At 43.4% G+C, this 24,710-nt stretch overlaps 1 protein-coding gene across 3 annotated transcripts in view; it reads right to left on the bottom strand.

Moving 5' to 3' along the window:
* The window catches only part of ZRANB1 (zinc finger RANBP2-type containing 1), a 309,172-nt gene that overhangs the window by 210,599 nt on the left and 73,863 nt on the right, over positions 1 to 24,710 (bottom strand). For all 3 annotated transcript variants that reach the window (XM_029610613.1, XM_029610615.1, XM_029610614.1), the window contains one exon: positions 9,402 to 9,589. In XM_029610613.1, the coding sequence (XP_029466473.1) occupies positions 9,402 to 9,589 (188 nt within the window). The remainder of the gene's footprint in view (positions 1 to 9,401; positions 9,590 to 24,710) is intronic.

Raw genomic sequence — 24,710 nt, 5'->3', positions numbered from 1 at the left:
CATACAATATTTTTGTTATCAATCACATGAATCTTTTGGACACTATGTTAAACATCGAAACTTTGTAAACCGTTGTGATGGCGAAACCGAACGACGTTATATAAAACCCGACAAATAAATAAATAATCCAGTTGACTTAGGGAATAGCCTCTGTTATTACTGGCATCAGTAGCATGGGATCTACTTAGTGTTTGAGTACTTGTCAGGTACTTGTAGCCTGGTTTGGCCACTGTTGGAAACAGGATGCTGGGCTTGATGGACCTTGGTCTGACTCAGCATGGCAATTTTTTATGTTCTTATGATGCCCTAACTCTCCTGTTTCATTGGTATCTATTGACAATACCTCTTTCTGAACCATGCGCTGTCGAGCGACTTGATTTTCCCCTTAGTTCTATTTTAAAAGCTGCTCTGTCTCCATTTTAAAAGTTAGCACTAGCAGTCTAGTTCCACCCTGGTTAAGGTTTAACCCGACCTTTCAGAAAGACTTCCCCGTTCCCCAAAAGGTTGGCCAGTTCCTTACAAAACTGAAACCCTTTTCCCTGCACCATTGTCTCATCCATGAATTGAGACTCAGGAGTGCTCTGCCTGCCTCTGGGGACCTGCACGTGGAACAAGGAGAATTTCAGAGAATGCCACCATGGAGGTTCTAGTTTTCAACTTTCTATCTAAAATTCTAAATTTGGCTTCCAAAATCTCCCTCTGACACATTCCTATGTCATTGGTGCCCACATGTATCATGACAGCCAGTTCCTCCCCAGCACTATCCAAAATCCTATCTAGGTGATGCATGAGGTCTGCCATCTTTGCATCAGGCAAGTTACCAAGCAATCCTCACGTCCAGCCACCCAGCTGTCTACAGTACATCTCTAATAATCAAATCACCAACTAACTCATACAGGCCGATACAGAAAGAAACGCGGGCGAGCTCCCGCTCTCCTGGCGCGCGCACAGGCCAGTGTCCTGGGCACGCAATCCAGTAAATAAAAATATGCTAATTAGGGCCTGCAGTAAAAGGAGGCGCTAGGCACACTAGCGTGTCCCTAGCGCATCCTTTTGGACAGGAGCGGTGGCTGTCAGCGGGTTTGACAGCCGACGCTCAATTTTGCCAGCGTCGATTCTCGAGCCCACTGACAACTACGGGTTCGGAAAACGGACGCCGGCTAAAGTGAGCATCTGTCTTCGGACCCGTGAGCAGATTTTTAATTTTTATTTTTTTAATTATTTTTTACTTTTGGGACCTCCGACTTAATATCGCCATGATATTAAGTCGGAGGGTGTACAGAAAAGCAGTTTTTACTGATTTTCTGTGCACTTTCCTGGTGCCGGCAGAAATTAACGCCTACCCTTGGGTAGGCGCTAATTTCTGAAAGTAAAATGTGCGGCTTGGCTGCACATTTTACTTACTGAATCGTGCGGGAATAACTAATAGGGCCATCAACATGCATTTGCATGTTGCGGGCGCTATTAGTTTTGGGGGGGGGGTTGGACGCGCGTTTACGACGTGCTATTACCCCTTACTGAATAAGGGGTAAAGCTAGCACGTCAAAAACGCTCGTCCAAAAGTGGGTTAACAGTGTGCTCCACCGGAGCGCACTGGACTGTATCGGCCTGTTAGTTAGTTGGTGATCTGATTATTGGGCAGGGCTAGTTGGTGATATTATTAGGAATGGCTGCCCAGACTTTCAACCAATCTCTACTTTTGAATGTTGTTCCCAAGTTCTTTCAGCTGCTTCTTGTTTGGCATGTTTTGACCTGTTGCTTCAAATTCATTTTATACAAAAGAAACAGCTCAGTTCTTCATCTAGGAGTATTCAAATCAGCTCAACTACTGTGACTGGACAGAGGTGGGCTCTATTTAACTTATCATGGACCTTAAAGCAATTTTTGATCCAAGCTATCTTGGGTTTCAATGACAAAAGAAACAATGGTCTATGTTTTTTTATTCTTACAGTAATTACTTTTAGAATATTTCTATAATTGTACTTTCACAATGAAAATATACGACTTGTTGTATAGATTAGTGAAACAAGCTCCTACTTTGGTGCTTTTTTATTTTTTTTTGGAGACAGCAGAATGTGAAAAATGCACAAGGATGTAGAGACTTTTTTTTTTTTAAACAAGGCACTATACTTTGGCTAACTTATCTGCTAAGAGAGCAGTCACACATTTAGAGAGTTCTTTAGTTACATCCTCTGGCACAATGAACACTGAGTAACATGGTAAATGATGGCAAAAAATAATAATAAATAGCCCAACTGGTCTATCCAGCCTGCCGAATTCTTTTGTCCACATTGCTAATGATATATCCCAGCTGCCAACTATCACTTATAAGATATCACGCCCTATCCAGTATGGCCAGTTATTGCTGTCCACACTGCTAAGGAAGGATATATCCCAGCTGCCAAGTATCACTTATAAGATATCACTCCCTATCCAGTATGGCCAGTTATTGCTGTCCACACTGCTAAGGAAGGATATATCCCAGCTGCCAAGTATCACTTATAAGATATCACTCCCTATCCAGCATGGCCAGTTATTGCTGTCCACACGGCTAAGGAAGGATATATCCCAGCTGCCAAGTATCACTTATAAGATATCACTCCCTATCCAGTATGGCCAGTTATTGCTGTCCATACTGCTAAGGAAGGATATATCCCAGCTGCCAAGTATCACTTATAAGATATCACTCCCTATCCAGTATGGCCAGTTATTGCTGTCCACACTGCTAAGGAAGGATATATCCCAGCTGCCAGGCAGTTCCTTATCCAGGACAGTTTTTCTCATCTTCCTCATTTATATTCCACCATCTTGGGCAGACACACATAACAAACCAATCCTAGTTCACACCCACCATCCTGCCCTTCTAATTTCTAATCAGAAAGCTTTGAAATAATCTAAATAGCTACCAATATTAGCATGGCTGCTGCCTGAACATTCAAGCCTCCTAGGTCTGTATCTGCATTTCTGCTAGAGCTTCTAGTTACTACTCTATTTGCAACCAGTTGCTAGTTAATTCTCCCATTGCAGCACAGCCTACCAGACATCCCTTGCTGCGTTACTGTCTGCTTCTCCACCAAGACTTCTAACACCTCATATTACCCTCTTTACCATTCACCTGCATCTGTAGCCATCTTTTCTTCCCCCCCCCCCACCTTTTTTTTTTAAATTCTTCTCAGCAGCAGCTTTATAGCTTCAAGGACCTTTCTGAAGGTAGTTTAATCACAAAATTATCCAGCCAGAGAAGGTAAACAAAATTTCAATTTAGTCAAAAAAAATGAAATCAGACATTTAAGACAGAAAATTTCAGAGATGCTAATGAGCTCCTCTACCATGCATCCTTTCTTCACAGGATCATCATGCGACTCTCAAAGAAATATTGTATAAAGTTATTCCTGAATAACTTCATATTTATCCTCAGCTTCATAAGCAACAGAGACTTTCCATATCATCACGTAAATTACAAGATTGTGTGGAGGTAGGCACTTGGGGGAACATCTGACATTGGTACCTTTTAAGTACATGAGCAATTTGGGGGAAGGGGCAATTTCACCATGAGAACTGCATGGGGGCAAATTCAACTCAAGAACCACTGTACCAATTCTAACAAATCTTATTTATTTTAGATTTATATTCCGCTTTTCACACTTTTTCAGCGCTTCGATTATCTGACCATAAGGAACTTTATTTGGACAGAAGGAAATTTTGTTCAGTCTTTAGTTACTGACCATTTATATGGCAACATATTTCCTCCTGCATATATTTTCAAGCTGAAGCAACCAAAATGATAAAGGGGATGGAACAGCTCCCCTAAGAGGAAAGACTAAAGAAGTTAGGACTTTTCAGCTTGGAGAAGAGACGACTGAGGGGGGATATGATAGAGGAGTTTAAAATCATGAGAGGTCTAGAACGGGTAGATGTGAATCGGTTATTTACTCTTTCGGATAGTAGAAAGACTAGGGGGCACTCCATGAAGTTAGCATGGGGCACATTTAAAACTAATTGGAGAAAGTTCTTTTTCACTCAACGCACAATTAAACTCTGGAATTTGTTGCCAGAGGATGTGGTTAGTGCAGTTAGTGTAGCTGGGTTCAAAAAAGGATTGGATAAGTTCTTGGAGAAGTCCATTAACTGTTATTAATCAAGTTTACTTAGGGCAGAGCTTTCCAAAGTGTGTGTCGCGACACTTTAGTGTATCGCTGTGTCGCACAAGCCTGGTGCAAGTGACACACCGGCAAGTGGGAGCCAAAGTGGCTGCCGGTGGACCTCATCCCACTGGCAGCTGAGCAGTGAAGTATCGCTGTGCTGGAGACACACAGCAGGAAGATCGGCAGGGCCGTGGTGGAGCTCACGTCACCACGGCCCGAAGAAAAAGGTCACGTCTAAACGTGCAGGTGCTCCTCCTCCTTCCTGCCCACGCGGCCCCGGAAGAAAAATGTTGCCGGAGCCGCATGGGCAGGAAGGAGGAAGAACATCAGCCATGTGCAGAAGAGGAGCAGCGTTGTTGCAGCGGGCGAGAAGAGGAGGCGGCCCAGTAGCAGGGTCCCCACCGCAGATCAGCCCAAGAAGATCAGGGCCACTGCAGAGCCCATCCTGCAGCGACCCGTGAAGAGGAGGCCCAGAGGTAAGAGAGAGGCTGTGTGAGTGTATGGGATGAGTTGAGAGATTGTGTGTGGGAGTGAGACCTGAATGTTTACAGAGACAGCATGTGGGAGTGAGAGAGAGCATGTGAGAGTGAGAGCCTGTGTGTGTGTGGGTGTGTGAGAGAGAGAGAAAGCATGTGAGAATGAGAACCTGACTGTATGTTTGAGGGAAGAAGATAGATGGAGAGAAAAGAAATAGAAAAAAAGACACTATGAAAGGAACTGGCAAAAAAATAAGAAAGGGGAGGTGGAACAAAAAAGCCTGTGACCAACTGATTAGAAAACTAAGATCAGAGAGCAAAGGTAAAAAAAAAAATAAAAATTACTTTTTAGTGATTGGCACATGTAATCTTTGGGAATGTGCAAGAATAGCAACATCCCCAATAGTCATGTGGCAGCAGTGACAGTGGCAGCAGAGGAATGAGAGAGGTTCCGAGGTTGCTGGCAAAAGAGAGGGGGGGGTCTGCCTTTAGTGTGTGCATGAGTATGACTGGGAGTCTGCCTGGGGGTGTGTCTGTGTATGAGAATGTATGGGAGTCTTCCTGGGGTTTGTATGTGTGAGAATAGGTGCCTGCCTGTGTGTGGTGTATGTGTGAGAATGAATTGGTGCCTGCCTGGGGGATGGTAAGGGAGTGGTGTGAAAATGAGTACGAGTATGAGTGTGAGTATGTGTTGTGTGAATGACTGGGAGCTTGCCTGGGAGTGTGTGTTTGTGTGTATGTGAGGAAGCCAGAGAGAGTGAGAGCATGAGTGTGTATGAGAAAATCCAGGGGAATAAGAGTTTGAGTGGGGGGTGTGTGTGGAGGGGGAGAGAGTGTCTTAGAGCCTGAGAGTGTGTCAGTGCCTGTGAGAGCGAGAGGTTATGGTGGATATAAGAGCATGAATGTGTATTATGTGACAGTGTACATAAGAACATAAGAAATTGCCATGCTGGGTCAGACCAAGGGTCCATCAAGCCCAGCATCCTGTTTCCAACAGAGGCCAAAACCAGGCCACAAGAACCTGGCAATTACCCAAACACTAAGAAGGTCCCATGCTACTGATGGAATTAATAGCAGTGGCTATTCCCTAAGTAAAATTGATTAATAGCCATTAATGGACTTCTCCTCCAAGAACTTATCCAAACCTTTTTTGAACCCAGCTACACTAACTGCACTAACCACATCCTCTGGCAACAAATTCCAGAGCTTTATTGTGCGTTGAGTGAAAAAGATTTTTTTCTGATTAGTCTTAAATGTGCTACTTGCTAACTTCATGGAATGCCCCCTAGTCCTTCTATTATCTGAAAGAGTAAATAACCGATTCACATCTACCCGTTCTAGACCTCTCATGATTTTAAACACCTCTATCATATCCCCCCTCAGCCGTCTCTTCTCCAAGCTGAAACGCCCTAACCTCTTCAGTCTTTCCTCATAGGAAAGCTGTTCCATCCCCTTTATCATTTTGGTTGCCCTTCTCTGTACCTTCTCCATCGCAATTATATCTTTTTTGAGATGCGGCGACCAGAATTGTACAGAGAACTCAAGGTACGGTCTCACCATGGAGCGATACAGAGGCATTATGACATTTTCCGTTCTATTAACCATTCCCTTTCTAATAATTCCCAATATTCTGTTTGCTTTTTTGACTGCTGCAGCACACTGAGCCGACGATTTTAAAGTATTATCCACTATGATGCCTAGATCCTTTTCCTGGGTGGTAGCTCCTAATATGGAAGCTAACATTGTGTAACTACAGCAACGGTTATTTTTCCCTATATGCAACACCTTGCACTTGTCCACATTAAATTTCATCTGCCATTTGGATGCCCAATCTTCAAGTCTTGCAAGGTCCTCCTGCAATTTATCACAATCTGCTTGTGATTTAACTACTCTGAATAATTTTGTATCATCTGCAAATTTGATAACCTCACTCGTCGTATTCCTTTCCAGATCATTTATATATATATTGAAACATTCCGGTCCAAGTACAGATCCCTGAGGCACTCCACTGTTTACCCTTTTCCACTGAGAAAATTGACCATTTAATCCTACACTCTGTTTCCTGTCTTTTAACCAGTTTGTAATCCATGAAAGGACATCGCCTCCTATCCCATGACTTTTTAGTGTATGTGTGAGAGAGAATGGACATGTGAGTATGTGTGTGTGAGAGAGAGAGGATAACCTCCTAATCCTTGACAATATCAGGGTGACTAGAAATCAAGAGCTCCCACAGAAGGGGACAGCAGGGGCTTTTTAAAAGCCTTATTAGTTTTAATTATTGGGTGTTATTTGATATATGTGCTGTTTTGAAACATTTTGGTGGAAATCAGCTGCAATTAACAGAAATTCTATTTATCAGTTTTAAAATATTCTTTTATTAGAATGGTTTTACTATTATAACTGATGCTTTATGTTTCTTGATTTTATTTGTTTTATGAGGAATGGTGGTTCTGTTTTTCCATTGTTAATACACAGAGTCTGGCTTCTTGGGGTTTCCATTTCAGTTTTTGTTTAATTTGTGCTCCTTTATTTTGTATTCTGTATTTGGTGAGGGTCTGTCTCTGCTCTGTGTGTGTGATCATGATGAGAGATTCTGCTAGCATAGGGATCTATAGCAATCTGGTTTGTTTTGTTTCCTCAGTAGGTGGTGTATTGGTATTCTAGGACCCAGTGTAATATTTCCCTTGCTTTTTCACAGGTAGGGTTATTGTTTGAGTCCTTGGTGTTATTACTGATATGTTACAATGGGATTGCAGTATAGCTTTTGAGTGCCTTTTTTGCGAGGTTTTGTGTTAGTTCACAATGTGCCTGGCAGTGGAAGGTGTTTGTGTTGCTGTTACTGTGAGGTGACACCAGAATTTGAAAATATCTTTTAGTATGATGAGCTGTAAGGGAAACATCCAAGCTCCATTGTTTGGGGGAATTTCAGTGGATGCACAGAGTTACAGAACTGGAGGTGCAGGATTTATATTGACATTCTGTCCCTTCCTATATATTCCAGACTTCATTCTGTCCCTTCCTATATATTCCAGACTTCACTCTCATATAGAATTAGTTGAATGAGGCTATCAAATAATTATATAGTGTGAAACTGGCCAGCTTTTTAAAATTACGCAGAAGACCCTTTGGACTTTTTTATTAACACCAAATATGCAAAAGCTGTGTTCATCCCATCAAGCTCATATATCTCATTAAAGAGGTAAATTGAATAACACAATAACAGTCATGGGAGGGGAAGTGAAGGAAACAGCTTGATCTTCACCTGGAACTGGAAAGAAGCAGCGATGTAAGTGCTGCAATCATTAGACCCGCCCCCCCATGACGTCACTAACATCGGACAGTTAAGACAGCCTCAACACCAGGCGTTGTGCGCCTTGTGCACCCCTTCGTGCAAACCTTTGTGTATATAATCTGCTATTTTTCAATCTCCCTGTTTCAATGATACAGATGCCCTTCAATGCTTCATGAGATCTATGTTCATCTATTCAGGGTTCTATCCTGTGTTATCTTGTTATTCATTCTCCTTGTTATGCCTTTATTTATCGTTAATTTTAAATTGTAAACTTCATACATCGTTCAATGTAACATGTTGTTTCTGTATGTAAACCGGAGTGAAGGCAACTCTGCTATACCTCGGTATATAAAAAATGCTAAATAAATGTAAAAATTTATTTTTATGTTTCTTTTGTTAACTAAGCTGTTTCATTGTATTCGACTAAGGAATATTTTCCTGCTTTTCTGTAAACCGGCATGATTTGCATTTAATGCAAGAATGTCGGTATATAAAAGTTAAAAATAAATAAATAAATATTATTGTTACTCAAATTATAACAATAACATTAATCTTGGAATAACATTTTTAATATAAATGAAAGGTTTTCACAAGATAGGTTGTGTCGTGAAACATTTTATTATGTATATATTTAAGGAAACATACATAAATTGTCGAAATACATTTCGTTCGTTTAACCTTTAACCTCTGGTTTGCTAGTAGACTGAATTAGTGTGTCCCGAAATTATGTTTGTCTAAAAAGTGTGTCACCAACATGAAAAGTTTGGAAAGCTCTGACTTAGGGAATAGCCACTGCTATTAATTGCATCAGTAGCATGGGTTCTTCTTAGTGTTTGGGTAATTGCCAGGTTCTTGTGGCCTGGCTTTGGCCTCTGTTGGAAACAGGATGCTGGGCTTGATGGACCCTTGGTCTCACCCAGCATGGCAATTTCTTATGTTCTTATGTGTAATGCTAGTCCCTGGGGGATACCTGACTTGCACTTTTTAAAAGGTGAAGCGATTGGGAATGCTTGTTTGGGCATTTCTCCATAAGATCATGGGGTATATGTCTTCAATACATCAGCTCTCAAGGATCGATGGGTCAATTATCTGAAATTTAAAATCTGGCCATTTATTATAAAATTCTTTAACTGCGATGACTGAAATGTTGGTAGCTCCTTAATTCTGATTATTTACATAACAGTGGTTTCAATCACTATTGTTTTTCACATATTTCCAAAGAAAATTTTCTCATTTTGCAAGCCTGATCAGTATTGTTTTCTACTAGTTTTAGAGTTTGCTTTCATAAATGAGCTAAGCCAGACCTTCTCTAATAGGATTTCAAGCATATCCTGCTTCTAAGCATCCAGCGAAAACGTACCCTGAGGGGGACTCAAGGAAGGATGAAATAGCACAAAGGATTGGCAGCTACACAGCGCAGAGCTAAATTCATTAATGTAACGGGGGACAGTCAGCCTATCCTGCTCCTAAATCAAAGTCAGAACTCACCTCTGTGAGGAGAACGGTCAGCATATCCTGTCTCTGAAATCGTATGGCCAGGTGTACCAGAGTGTAGCCCACATCAAAAGCAGAAGGTCGATTCAGTAGGCGAACTTCATCTGCAGATAGCTGGCGAGCAATATCACCTCCAGAGGACTTGTATGCTTCAACTGCAGACAAATCTCCTTCTACAACACCTGAGACAGAAAACGGAGAATGTACATTAGGACTTTCTGTTATGGAAATATTTGCTACAGACAACAATGGCCTTTAACACAGTCCAGGATCCATACCAGAGTTTGCCTGTAAGTCAGCTGAGAAAAAGCAATGTATTAAAATGAACTGTAATGTTAAAGAGTAAGACTACCATATATCGATTTGGACAATCTGGTTGCGCTGCCATCTGGATAAATGGTTCCCGACCTGGGGTGCCAGAAATCGTCATGGGGGAGTCTGCTGGAAGGGAAGCTGCTAAGAAACCAGCAGGCTGGCCACGCCCCTGAGGAACCCTGCTGCCCACAAGAGGGGAGCCCTAACTAGCATGGAAAAGAGGGGAAGAGCGCAGCTGATTACTACCACAAGCTATGCAGAGACACTGAGGAAACGCAGGGCTGACTGCCTTTGTAAGGAGGCTGAACTGGCACAGAGAGGCGGCAGGGAAGAGTGCAGCTCATTTCCACCAAAAGCAGCCCGAAGCAACACCAAGAAAAGGAGGAAAAGCATATTCCTTAGCCGCCGGTTGCACATGCTTTGGATGCCTTTCTGGCCTGACAATGAGAGAAAAGCTGCACGGAGTAATATGGCCATGGGAAAAGAAGGAAGGGGCCAGCACTCAAGGCCTCGGGGAGGAAGACAGCACTGGCTATGGGGGGGGCAAAGTGGAGAGATTGCAGGAGGAAGAACACTCAGGAAAGGGGGGGGGGGGGGGAGCCAGGAGGGAGAAAGGTGAACAGAAGGAAATGCACTTGGAAACTGGCCTTATTGGAGGGCAAGAAGCTGGGAATGGACCACAGGGGAAAAACGGTAGATGGGAAAGGACACGAGGGAAGCCACTCAAGAAGGGATCATGGAGAGAGGGCAGGAAGGAGCCAAGAGTGGGGGGTGGGAAGGCAGGGCAGAAGGCAAGACAGTCAGAAAGGGGACATGGGGGGCAGGCAGGAAGAAGGCTGGGAAGGAGCTGCAAAGTGTAGAGGTAGAGAAGGTGTCATTCGGCAAGGGCAGAGGGAGAAATGACCACCAAGGACCATACAAACATAAGAACATGCCATACTGGGTCAGACCAAGGGTCCATCAAGCCCAGCATCCTGTTTCCAACCTATTATACAATTCAACAACCAAATTCAGCACTAACCCATACACAAACCAAATCTGATGATTTGCATGCTTAATCGCATTTTTAGTAAAAATACCACTATACGGCCTGCGCCAATGTTTGCCAAAAGCCCATGTAGAAGCTCCTATCGCTGCACCTATAATCCTAGCTGCAGTTTTACTAGAACTAGGAGGCTACAAATTTCAACCATACTTACACCATTTACCAAAGAATCTTATCTACCCATTGCTTAATTTTAAGCTTGTGAGCAATTGTAATAACCAGCTCTATTTGCCTACAGCATACAGTCTTAAAATCCCTAATTGCTTACTCATCTGTAAGCCATATGGGCTTAGTAACTGCTGCACTACTAATCCAAACACCACGAGGATTTTCAGGAGCAATAACCCTAATAACCGCCCATGGTTTAACTTCATCAATACTGTTCCGCCTAGCTAACACAAACTATGAACAAACACACAACTGCACTATATTACTAACTTGGGGTCTACAATCAATTCTTCCATTAATGGCAATATGATGACTTCTATCAAACCTGGTTAATATAGCTTTTCCCCATCATGGAGTGACTTGGGCAAGTCACTTTACCCTCCATTGCCTCAGGTACAAAAATTTAGATTGTAAGCCCTCTGAAGATAGAAAAATACCTACAGTACGTGAATGTAAACCGGTGTGATATCTCAATTGAGATCGAATGTCGGTATATAAAAATAATAAATAAATAAATAGGAGAAATCACAATTTATTCAACTGATCCAACCCATCATCATAACAGGAATTGGCACCTTAATTACAGCAATATACTCACTTCACATGTTACTAACTACACAACACAGTCAGACACCAATACACACACGCCCATTCAACCCATCATTTACCCGAGAACATTTATTAATATTACACATAATCCCAATAATCATCCTAATTACTAACCCATCACTAATCTCAGGCTGACACTAATACAAGCATAGTTTAAATAAAACACTAGATTGTGAATCTAGAAACAGAAGTTAAAACCCCCTTGCTCGTCGAGAGAAGTTTGCCTAAGTAAGAACTGCTAATTCCTTATAATTATGGTTAAAATCCATATTTCCCTCGGCTCTTAAAGGATAACAGAAATCCATTGGTCTTAGGCTCCAAACATCTTGGTGCAAATCCATGTAATAGGTAGGTCCTCACTAACCATATTTAACTCAATTATATTACTAACCCTAAGAGTACTAATTTCCCCACTATTAACATCACTAACCAAACCAGCTACTCCAACATAAACTGCAGTTAAATCAGTCTTTATAATAAGCACTATCCCACTGATTATCTTCCTTGACCAAGGAATACAAACAATCGTCTCTAATTGATCATGAATAAATACCAACACATTAACACAAGCTTCATATTTGATTTCTATTCTACCATATTTATCCCAATTGCCTTCTTCGTATCATGATCTATCATAGAATTTCCACTCTGATACATAGAAAAAGACCCATATATTACCCGATTCTTTAAATACATACAGTCCTTATCGCAATATCAATCTTAGTATCTGCAAATAACATATTCCAACTATTTATCGGCTGAGAGGGTGTTCGAATCATGTCAGTCCTATTAATCGATTGTTAATATGGAAGATTACCGTATCCAATGGATACAAACTTCACATTTTCATTCTTTTCCCCATCAATCATATTCACAAACTGACTATTTTCTGATGGCAAAAAACATTTCGCTTCAAATTCTTCTGCTCACATTCATCCCATTCTTATTTTTGATTATACTGATTTTTCCCCTTATAATAAACTGGGGTCCTATTCAATCTAGTATCTTAGCTTGGAAGTTTAATGCTGGGCTTCTGAAAGATGTGGGCCTTTACTCAATCCCTTAGTGTTCTGATAGGAAATTATGTCTCTTACAATAAGGATGATCTCGCGACACTGGTCATTTTGGAAGCCTTTACTTTTTTATAATTATCTCTGAGTTTTTTTTAAACTTTACAAGGTTGAAAAATACAATTAGTTTACTAACTCAAATGAAATAATCAAGTTGTTTTCAATTTACATCAAGACATTTAAGGGAAAAACCATTAGTCCTCATCACAGAGGATAAAAGGGAAACATAACATAAAATAAATTACTCTCAAGTCCCACGTGAAAATTATGTATTTAATTTCCCCAGAACCCACTGCTAAATTACCCAGATTTATCAATAAGAAACGTTTGTAGGTGAGCAGGATCAGAGAAAATAAATCTTATTCTCTGAACCTGCTAGTTTTATTGGGCTATAGACAACCTACGCAATTTTTGAGGAAACAATTCTGTAAATTTTTAAATAAGACTTGCTGTGATACATCACTTGGCAATACAATATGTTGGACTTCAAAGGACCCTCCTATGCTTGCGATGTGGCAAGCATATTATTTATGATGGAATATTCATTGTATAAGACTAAAAAGAACAGATTCCTAGATTTTGGGAGTATTTGGGGCCATTTTAGAGATTCGCTGTCCAAGGATATTAAATCTTTATATCCCTTAATGAAATCCAAGATTCCACATATCAAGGTTACTTTCTGTTTTTCAGATTATATATGGTAATTTCACTTTTGTATTCTATGTATTGCTGATCCTAGAATCTATTGCTCTTAATGTATTTGTGATAGATGTCGTTCTATATTCAGATTTGTACACAAGACGGGAGGGCAAAAGGATAAGAACATAAGAAATTGCCATGCTGGGTCAGACCAAGGGTCCATCAAGCCCAGCATCCTGTTTCCAACAGTGGCCAATCCAGGCCACAAGAACCTGGCAATTACCCAAACACTAAGAAGATCCCATGCTACTGATGCAATTAATAGCAGTGGCTATTCCCTAAGTAAACTTGATTAATAGCTGTTAATGGACTTCTCCTCCAAGAACTTATCCAAACCTTTTTTGAACCCAGCTACACTAACTGCTCTAACCACATCCTCTGGCAACAAATTCCAGAGCTTTATTGTGCATTGAGTGAAAGAATTTCTCCGATTAGTCTTAAATGTGCTACTTGCTAACTTCATGGAATGCCCCCTAGTCCTTCTATTATTCGAAAATGTAAATAACCGAGTCACATCTACTCATTCAAGACCTCTCATGATCTTAAAGACCTCTATCATATCCCCCCTCAGCCGTCTCTTCTCCAAGCTGAACAGCCCTAACCTCTTCAGCCTTTCCTCATAGGGGAGCTGTTCCATCCCCTTTATCATTTTGGTTGCCCTTTTCTGTACCTTCTCCATCGCAACTATATCTTTTTTGAGATGCGGCGACCAGAATTGTACACAGTATTCAAAGTGCGGTCTCACCTTGGAGCGATATAGAGGCATTATGACATTTTCCGTTTTATTAACCATTCCTTCCTAATAATTCCTAACATTCTGTTTGCTTTTTTGACTGCTGAGATACTGATTTTTGCAGTTTCACATTTGATTATTGTCTAAAAATGTTTGGAAAATAAAAAAAGATGTGTGGCAAGAGGTACCCATTGAATAGAGATGCACATAATTTTCTACTATACACAAATCATATTGTTAAACACCTTTTTGTGTGTGTGATCCAATTCTAATATCTATGGAATATCGTCATGTATCATATCTGATCTGATAGAGGTCTTTAAGATCACGAAAGGTCTAGAACGAGTAGATGTGAATTGGTGTCTCCTTCTAGCCGATTCCCACCTGCTAAGAGAAAGCAAATGTTGCTTACCTGTAACAGGTGTTCTCACAGGACAGCAGGATGTTAGTCCTCACATTTGAGTGACATCACAGATGGAGCCCAATCACGGAACACTTTTGTCAAAGTTTCTAGAACTTTGACTGGCACCTACTGGGCATGCCCAGCATTGCACTAAACCTGCAGCCAGCAGGGGTCCCCCTTCAGTCTTGTTTTAAAGCTACAGGAAGTGCCAAAAAAAAAATAAAATGTAATGAACCCAACACTGCGGGGTGGCAGGCGGGTTTCGGGAGGACTAACATCCTCCTGTCCTCTTACAGGTAAGCAACAATTGCTTTCTCACAGGACAAGCAGGATGGTAGTCGTCACATATGGGTGAGTTCCGAGCTGAGGATGCACCAAATGAACCCAAAGATGTGCACAGGCACAACAACTGGGGTGGAATTTGGCAGAGGGCATCCTGAACCCTAACGGGCAGGCGAAAGGGTGTTGGAACATTAAGTTGCAAAAAGGTTGCGCAAGACAGATTGGCCGAATATGGAATCTTGTCTTTCAGCCTTGCCTAAATAATAGTGGGCTGTGACGGTATGGAGAGAACTCCAGGTAGCAGCCCTACAAATATCAAAAAGCGGCACCGAGCGTAGGTGCGCTACTGAAGTTGCCATGGCCCTGACAGAGTGTGCTTTAACACGGTCTTGAAGTGGAATGCCTGCTTGCTGACAGCAAAAGGATATGCAGTCCGCTAACCAGGAGGAGAGAGTCTGCTTACCCACAGGCTGCCCCAGTTTGATGGAATGGAAGGAGACAAACAATTGAGTGCTTTTCCTGTGGGCAGCTATACGGTCTAGATAGGATGCTAGAGCCCGTTTACAGTCAAGGGTATGCAGAGCCTGTTCTCCTGAACTGGAATGGGGCCTGGGAAAGAAGATAGGTAGTGTAATGGATTGATTAATGTGAAACTCTGATACTACCTTAGGCAAGAACTTATGGTGAGTGCAGAGTACTGCCCGTCGTGCAGAAGTTTAGTGTAAGGCGGATAGGTAACTAGAGCCTGTAACTCACTAACTCTGCGAGTGGATGTGATTGCCAGGAGAAAAATCACTTTCCATGTGAGATAACGAAGATCACAGGACTGGAGAGGCTCGAATGGTGGTTTCATGAGCCGACCCAAAACCAGATTGAGGTCCCAAGAAGGGGCCGGAGGGCGCAGTGAAGGCTTGAAGTGGAGCAAGCCCTTCAGAAATAGTGTTACAAGGGGTTGTACTGAAATAGGAACATCCCCGACACCTTTATGGAAGGCAGCTACCGCACTGACATGCATTCTGATGGAAGAAGTTTTAAGACCTGATTCTGACAAGTGCCAGAGATAGTCCAGAAACTTCGTGGTGGAACAGGTAAAAGGATCAATGGATTGAGCAGAACACCATGATGGACATGGTTAAGTAAATTCTCCAGAAATTCCTTACATGCTACATGCCCGCCAGGTAGGAGGACTGGATACAACTGCTCCCATGGTTACAATAATGAAGTCAGTGAATCCTCTGGGTTCTCTTCATTTTATATTGTGTATGGCAGATATCCTAAAATACCATTCATCTCCAGTCATTCACAGAGACTCCAGCAGCAGATCTTCTGTCTTCTAATTTGCAAAAGATATGGGAGAATACTCAGATTCTTCTCATGAAGATAGCTGACCGTTACAAGAGGTGTGTCGATAGGAAGCGGAGACCAGCACCTCAGTTTGCTCCCGGAAAAAGTGTGGCTCAGCACTAGAAACATCTCACTTGGTACCATCCTTCAAATTTGCACCTAGATTTATTGTACCTTATCAGATCATAAGACAACTTAACCTGGTGACATACAAAGTCAAGATTCCCCCTTCTCTTCATATTCCTAACTCTTTCCATGTCCCCCTACTTAAACCACTGGTTTTTGGCAGATACTCCAAGAAAAACCCTTCTACCATGCCTGTCTCATTTGCCTCAGATGCAGAATTTGAGATCAATTATATCAACTCCAGGATGCTGAGAAGCAAACTGTTACTTGGTCGATTGGAAGGATTATGGCCTCGAGGAAAGGTTACGGGAACCAGTGGAAAACCTCAATGCCTCATTGCTGATCAACTGATTTATTGCCTCTTTCCCCATAAGCCTAAGAAAATGGGTCTTGAAGGGAGCTCGGTGGGGGGTGGGGGGGGGGGGGTAGCATGCTTCTGATCAAAGGATGGTGCACCATAGTGAGTATCCTGTACCTCATGGTTCTGGGTCCAGCATCCTGAAACTGCTGGGGCCTCCCGGCATCCTGTTCCTCTGCTGACCTGAGTAAGGGCCCATGGCAGTTCATCCAGCCTTATTGCGCCAAGCTCCCAAAATTTCCTGTGGCACGGTCTGATGACAAACAAAAGAAAGCTCAGTCCTCTGTGCAGATGCCTGAGCAACAGATTCTGTTTCTTTGTTCCTGGGTTTGGTTGTTCCCAATTCTGATTTCCCGGACAGGGCGGGAGACTGCCCGTGGCCCACTTAGTACTGCCCTTGCGAAGGCTGAGTCTTCTCGGGCCCTGAACATTCAGGCGGTAGAACCTGGAAAAGGGCGGGCAACAGCAACTTGGTTTCTGCCCAAGAAACTGCTGGGCCCTAGTAGAATGAGCTTTAACCTGTAGTGGTAAGGGCTTTCCTGCCTCTATGTAGGATGCCTCGATTACTTCTTTGATCCAGCGGGCTATGGTCGCCCAAGAGGCCGCTTCTCCTTGCTTCTTCCCGCTGTGAAGAACAAACAAGCGATCTGTTTTGCATACTGGTTCCGATGTTTCCAGGTATCGCACCAGGAGTCTGCCGACATTTAGGTGGCGAAGAAGGCATGAGTCTTCCCAGTCCTTATGTTCATCCGGAGATGGCAGGGAGATGGCCTGGTTCAAATGAAACTCAGAAACCACTTTCAGTAGGAAGGAGGGGACGGTGCGTAGCTGTATGGTTCCAGGAGTGAACCTAAGAACGGTTCCCAACAAGATAGTGCCTGTAGTTCGGAGATGCGACGAGCTGAACATATTGCCACCAGGAATACCGTCTTCAATATTAAGAGGCGTAGTGACAGACCGTGCATTGGTCTGAAGGAAGCCCCTGCTAGGAAGTCTAATACTAGATTGAGATTCCATAGGGGCACAGGCCACTTTAGGGGTGGCCAGAGTTGTTTAACCCTTTTTAGAAAATGGGACAAATCCGGATGAGTTGATAGCCGGATACCGTCCACTTCAGCTATGAAGCAGGAGAGAGTGTGGCTACTTGGACCTTGAGGGAGTTGAGTGACAACCCCTTTCTTCATTCCTTCCTGTAGGAACTCCAGAATCATGGGGATCTTGGCCGTCCGCGGGAGTATCCCGCGATCCTCGCACCAGGTTTTGAATATTCTCCAGATCCGTATGTATGACAGAGATGTTGAAAACTTGCGCGCACGGAGTAGGGTGTCAATCACGGCTTTCGAGTAACCGCGCTTTTTCAGGTGAGTCCTCTCAAGGGCCAGACCATAAGAGAGAATCAAGATGGATCTTCGTGAAGAATCGGGCCATGCTGGAGAAAGTCCCTATGTGGAGGTAGGCACAGGAGGGCTTCCCACAAGGAGTCTTTGCATGTCTGCGTAGCATGGGCATCTTGGCCAACCCGGGGCCACTAGTAGAACTAGTCCCCATAATGTTCTATCTTGCGGATGCCCTTGCCCAGTAGTGGCCATGGGGGGAATGCATATAGTAAGTCTTCCTCTGGCCAAATCTGGAAGAGAGTGTCGATCCCTTGGGAGTGTGACCCTCGACTGCGGCTGAAGAACCTGGGGACTTGGGCACTGAGATAGGTGGCCAGTAGATCCATGGCTGGGAGGCCCCAGTGATTTACTATCAATTGGAAGGCTGTGGTCGACAGCATCCATTCCCCCGGGTTCAGGCTCTCTCTGCTAAGGAAGTTTGCTGAGACGTTGTCTTTTCCTGCGATGTGGGAGGCAGAGATCCCCTGTAGGTTTATCTCTGCCCATGCCATGAGAGAGTCTATCTCCAGAGACACCTGCTGTCTCCTGGTTCCTCCCTGGTGAGCAAGATCCAGTTCAGTGGGGGTAGGCTTACTCCTCTGCTTAGGTGGTCTTCCTGTAGCCACCACTGAAGCTGAGAACATACCTCTGCTGGTAGTTGGAGGCAAATTGAGTAGTCCTGGGATGGTGGGTTCTATCGTGACAGCAAGGAGCACTGGAGCAGTCACATGTGGGCCCTTGCCCACGTCAGGGTTGATGCCATGAGGCAGAGGACTTGAAGATAATCCCATACCTTGGGGCATGCATTGGTCATCAATAGTCATAATTGTTCCATCAGTTTCCTTCTCCTCGGGGAGCTTTGTTCTGTTTGGTGTTGAAACAGGCCCTCAGGTACTCTAGAGATTGAGAGGGCTGCAGACTGCTCTTGCCCGTGTTCACGATCCAACCGAGTTCCTGCAGTAGGTTCTTGACTCTGCTGGTCACCTGCCGGCTCTCTTCTGAAGACTTTGCCCTGATCAGCCAGTGGTCCAGGTAAGGGTGTACCCAAAATCCCTTCTTTCCTCAGTGTTGCCGCCATGACCACCATAATTTTGGAGAATGTTCTGGGGGTGGTTGCTAGGCCGAAAGGTAGCGCTCGGAACTGGTAATGGTAAGCCAGTATCGTAAAGCGTAGAAAACGCTGGTGATCTTGATGGATTGGAATGTGAAGGTAGGCTTCGGAGAGGTCCAGGGAGGTTAGACACTCTCTTGGTTGTACTGCCATTACAGAGCGAACAGTCTCCATGCGGAAGTGTAATATCCGCAGATGACGGTTGACTTTCTTCAGATCCAAGATGGGTCGGAATGATCCTTCCTTCTTGGGAAAGATAAAATAGATGGAAAAGCGCCCCATATTTTGTTGGGGCGTAAGAACCGGGGTTATTCACTTCAGACTGAGTAGTCTTGTCAGAGTGGCTTCCACGCCAGTCTCTTGGTTTGGGAGGCAGTGTGACATCATAAATTTGTCTCGAGGGTAACCTTCTCGAATGATGTTTAGTACCCATTTGTCAGACGTGGGACCTGTAGTTCCTGTAGGGTCTAAAGCGTTGCGAGCCTCTGCCCTTGGTTCTTCTGGGGGAGGGGCGCTGAGATCTTTTACCCCTGTCTTATTTATTTTATTTATACACTTTTTTCTTTGGGTATTTGTCAAAAAACTTTATGTCGGTTTACATGTTAAATATTCAAACCAAATAAACATTAATAAAACTAAATTCTAAAATACATCATATTATAAAACAATCATTTAAAATTAACAAAATTCTAAAATAACTAGCTTAATAACATTCAGAATTAAAACAAGGAAAAGAGGGAAGCGGGGGGAAATGGGATGGGCTTCAGCTTAAAACGCCTGTTTAAAGAGCCATGTCTTCAGCTTTTTTTTTATTTTTTAACGTGTATGGGTGGGATTCCAACCTTAATTCACCTGGAGTTCATTCCATATTCTTGGGCCCGCAAGAGACAATGCCCTATCCCGAACCATATTTAAATGTGCCAGTTTGGGGGATGGTATAGACAAGAGAGCCTTACTTAAGGATTGTAGATTACTTTGCGGTACGTGTATATGCAAGGCTGCATTTAATCATTCTATTTTTCCCCCATATATTGATTTATGAATTAATGTTAGACCTTTATATTGTGTTCTATAATGAATGGGGAGCCAGTGCAATTCCTTCAGGATTGGTGTAATATGCTCATGCTTTCTACTTCCTGTCAATAGCCGTGCTGCTGCGTTTTGCAAAAGTTGCAACGGACGAGTCGTCGCTGTTGGAAGGCCCAAGAATAGGGCATTACAATAATCCAGTTTGAAAATAATAGGACCTGAAGGACCGATCTAAAATCATTCTTATATAACAGTGGTTTTAGTTTTTTTTTTTTAAATCTGTAGCTTATAAAAACCTTCCTTCGTGATTTTATTTACTGCCCCTTTAAAATTGAATTCAGAGTCTAAAATAAAACCTAAATCCCTTACCTCATTAGAGATACTCTGAGGATCATTTAGTCCTCTAATTTCTGTTAAAATCTTGTCATTTAATTTGTTACAGATCAGTAGGATTTCTGTTTTAGACTGATTTAGTGATAGATGCATCTGATTCAATAAACGTTGAATGGACTTAAAATAAGTATTCCAAAGTTTTAATATTGAATTGAGGGAACCTTCTATCGGAAGTAAAATTTGTAGATCATCTGCATATATAAAATGTACCAATCCAAAACTTGCTAAAAATTTACAAAGTGGTGCCATATAAATATTAAAAAGAGTTGGAGAAAGGGATGACCCTTGGGGGACTTCTGAACTAAGATGAAATACATCTGATTCTGTACTTCCTAATCTAACTTTAAAAGCTCTGTTGACTAAAAAGGATCTAAACCATACCAATACTGTGTCTGTGATACCCAATTATTCTAATCTCTTTACCAACGTTTCATGATTAATGGTGTCAAAATCTGAAGAAATATCTAATAAAATTAAAAAATATGCTTTACTACTATCTAGACCCCTTAATACTATATTGGAAAGAGACGTCTTCCAGTTGCCGAGGCCCTGGGTATTCGCCCCATTTGCTGATTAACTTTTCCAATTTGCTTCCAAACAAGAGATTTCCTTTAAAGGGCATTCTTGTGAGATTCGCTTTAGAGGTCGCGTTAGCAGGCCAATTCCATAGCCATAGTTGTCTTCTGGCTGCCACTACCGAGGCTACACCTCTGGCTGAGGTATGCACCAGATCTGAGGTTGCGTCATTAGGAAGGCTGCTGCAGGCTCCATCGTCTCACCGGTATACATTCGAGTTATCTGCCTCTCTCGAGAAGAGCAAGCAGGAACTTGCCACCAATGTGCAGCAGTAAGAAATCTGCAGTGTCATTGCTGTTGCGTCGAAGGCCTGCTTAAGAATGGATTCCAATAGTCTACCCTGAGTATTTTTCAATGCAGCCCCTCCCTCAACGCAAATGGTTGTTCGCTTTGAGAAGGCACAGACCATTGGTGTCCACTTTCGGGAAACACAGGCGTTCCTTGGTTGCTGGTTCCAGAGGTTATAGGGCTTTCAAGGCCCGACCCCCTTTGAAGCTGGCCTCCGGGGCATCTCACTCCAGGTCAATCAGTTCTTGGATGGCTTCCATCATTAGGAAGTAGCATGAGACTTTTCGAAGGGACACCAAGATGGGGTACTTCTTTGGTTCTACCATAGGATCCGTGCCTGGAATACCCAAAGTCTTCAGAGTCTGGGAAACAAGAGCTGGTAATTCATCCTTGTGGAGGAAGCGAAGCATGGTTCAGTATGGTTCCAGGCCTGGAGGGATTTTTCCTTCTTCCAGGGAGCCACCATCATCATCTGAGGTGTCTGGGTCCCTGTCAGGGAAATTCTTGGTTAGGCGAGGCATATCTCGAGGCATCCGAGCAGCGCTGGGATTATCTTGTGCTTCCGGAAGGGGTTGAGCCAGGGGTGCAGCCGGGGCTGATTGCGCCTGAACGAAGGCTTGCAGCCCTTGGAAAAGTTCTAACCAGGAGAAGGTCCCTGGGTCCATGTTAATCCCAGGGGGAGTCTGAGTAGGGGCCTCTGAGGTGCCCTCTTGTGGAGAAGCCATCTCTGAGATGCATAGATCCAGGGAGCTATCGTCTGTAGCAGTTCCGGACCCATCCCCTGAGAGTGAGGGACCAGGCTTTGGTTCCCCCTGGGTTTCTTCGCAATGCTGACACAGGAGGACTCCAGTTCAGGCTGCGCGGCTCTTTTGTGGCAGGCTGTGCAAAGAACGTGCCTTCTGGCCTTCTTGGACGCCGGTGCCATAGCCTCTATGTCTAGCGCACAGGTAATGAGTTTCAATGCGCGCGGTGTGCACTCAGTTGTGCGTGCATCTGTATTGGACGAGCAAAAGTTAGGTGCATCGGCCGCCCGGCCTGTCCCATGCGTACCGCCGGTTGAGAAGGGAAGAACATAAGAACAACAGAAGAACATGCCATACTGGGTCAGATCAAGGGTCCATCAAGCCCAGCATCCTGTTTCCAACAGTGGCCAATCCAGGCCATAAGAACCTGGCAAGTACCCAAAAACTAAGTCTATTCCATGTTACCTTCGCTAATGGCAGTGGCTATTCTCTAACAGGCCGATACAGTAAGGACGCGGAAGAAAGAGTGCGGTAGGTCCGGGCACACCCTCGTTTGCCGCACGCATAGTCCGGATCACATACCACTCGATACAGTATTTAAATGGCATGCAAATGCAAGCTGCGTCCAAAGCGCGTCCATGAAGCGCAATCCTTTTTACTGTATAGAGCACTATACAGCGCCTATACAGTATCCTGGGTGCGCTGGTACCTGTCATTTCAAATGACATGTACCAGGAAGTGGATACAGGAGAAGGGCTGGTGCAGTTTGTTTTGTTGTCCTGTGCTAATGATTGCTTCACTGCCTGACCCCCTCACCCCCCGGGACAAGACCTTTAGAGGAGCCAGGATCGGGCAAACTTTCCCCCAGCCCCCGCTCACCTGCCCTGGCCGCATCCATGGGTGCCGGGTGTCCCGTGCGGGCGCGCTGGCAGTTCTGGGGGGCGGGGGGGGAAAAAGGGCTCTGCCTTCACCGCCGCACTCTGATGTGCACCCGCTGCCTTTCAGCCACTCTGGGGGCTAAGTCCACGCCGGGAACCGGCTACTGGAGCAAGGCACACCTCTGAGGGATATCGGAATCACCTCAGGAATTCTCAACTGGGGGAGGAACCCTTAGGTTTCACCGCAGGAGAGCGGGGTTCGATCTTCTTTAAGGTAAAATTTGTTTCTTTTTCTTCTTTGCTGTAATTCTTAACACTATTCTAGTGTGTGGGATAGTGTCCGCATCTGCTAGGAGATGGAGAGATCCTGAAGAGCTGAGGTTACTGCAGGGGTATATCTAGAGTGATGTCAGCTTTGAAATATGACTCAGTCTCCCATCTGCTGGCAGAGCACATAACTCACTGGTCCTGAGTCCATCTGGCTATGTGTTAGGAAATGTGCTATTTGGCTTGAAAAAAGAAAACAGAAGGGAAATGACAGAGGACTACAAGATCATGCATGGAAAAGAACAAAGTACAAGCAAGCAGTTTACCCTGTCCAAAAATACTAGGGCCAGGGGGCAACCAATGAAACTGTAGGTTAGCAATTTCAAGATGACCGCAAGAAAAATATTTTAGTCAGCAGACATAACTGTGAAATCTGCTGCCGTCGGATCTAGTCACAGCAAGCAGCATAGCAGGGTTTAAGAAGGGTCTAAGAAGTGATCTTAAAAGGCAAAGGACAAATGTATTTTATTGATTTATATTCCACCTTTCAGCAACTTCAAATTGGATTACATTCAGGTTCTGTAGGTATGTCCCTGTCCCCAGAGGACTCACAATTTAAGTTGCACTTGAGGCAATGGAGAGGGAAGCGACTTGCCCAAGGTCACAAGGAGTAAGCAGCAGGATTTCAACCTTGGTTTCCCTTGTTTGCAGACCACTGCTCTAACTAGTAGGCTACTCCTCTACTCAAATATTAGAGACTGGATAGAGGCTGGGTTGCTATACACATAGGGAGAGCTTAAGATGAGCTCTGGCTTGGGTTACTAATAACCAGATTGGCTGTTCTTATGTAAAGCACCTATGCTCTAAATATTAGCATCAGGACTTAGTGGTTTTAAAAATGCAAATGTTACAGTCTTCTTCAGAAAAAACAGTATAGTTTCTTTAAAACCAGCTTCAGTCATGAGACACGGTACACACTGGTTTTTAAATAACTGAAATTTTTTCATTTTTCCTTCAGATGGCAAATGATGAGTTAAAACTGAGGGTTATTTAAACTAGGTTTCCTACTTTTACCAAGAAAGAGAAAAATAAGGTACTGAAAACCATGCATATGGATGGATTCTGTGGCACTTTTTCAGAGGATAAATTCACTGAAGTAAATTCTAGCCCCATGGATATCTTTTACAAAAAGTTAAATCTGATCAGTTCAGTTTAATGAAATGTTGCCTTCTGATGGATAAAGCACCTTAAAAGCATTTTTCAGACATGTTGAAAATGACTACAAACTGTCAGAATCACTCTATTTGAATAAAGTGGGAGCTGGATGGCTGCAGCTTAGATTTTCTGCAGATATGGTAACCATTTGGGTCCAACAGTTCCTGGAGATGAAAAAAAAGTATGGATAAATACTTTGTAAGCAAATAAAAGTTTATTAATTTAGTGTTTAAGGCAGCTTCAGCTCCTGCACAACCCAAATACCTTTTGCTTGA

Source organism: Rhinatrema bivittatum, chromosome 7 (assembly GCF_901001135.1).
Source record: "Rhinatrema bivittatum chromosome 7, aRhiBiv1.1, whole genome shotgun sequence".
NCBI classification, from domain to species: Eukaryota; Metazoa; Chordata; class Amphibia; order Gymnophiona; family Rhinatrematidae; genus Rhinatrema; species Rhinatrema bivittatum.
Note: the sequence above shows the minus strand (reverse complement) of the source record. Positions and strands in the feature narration are given on the sequence as shown.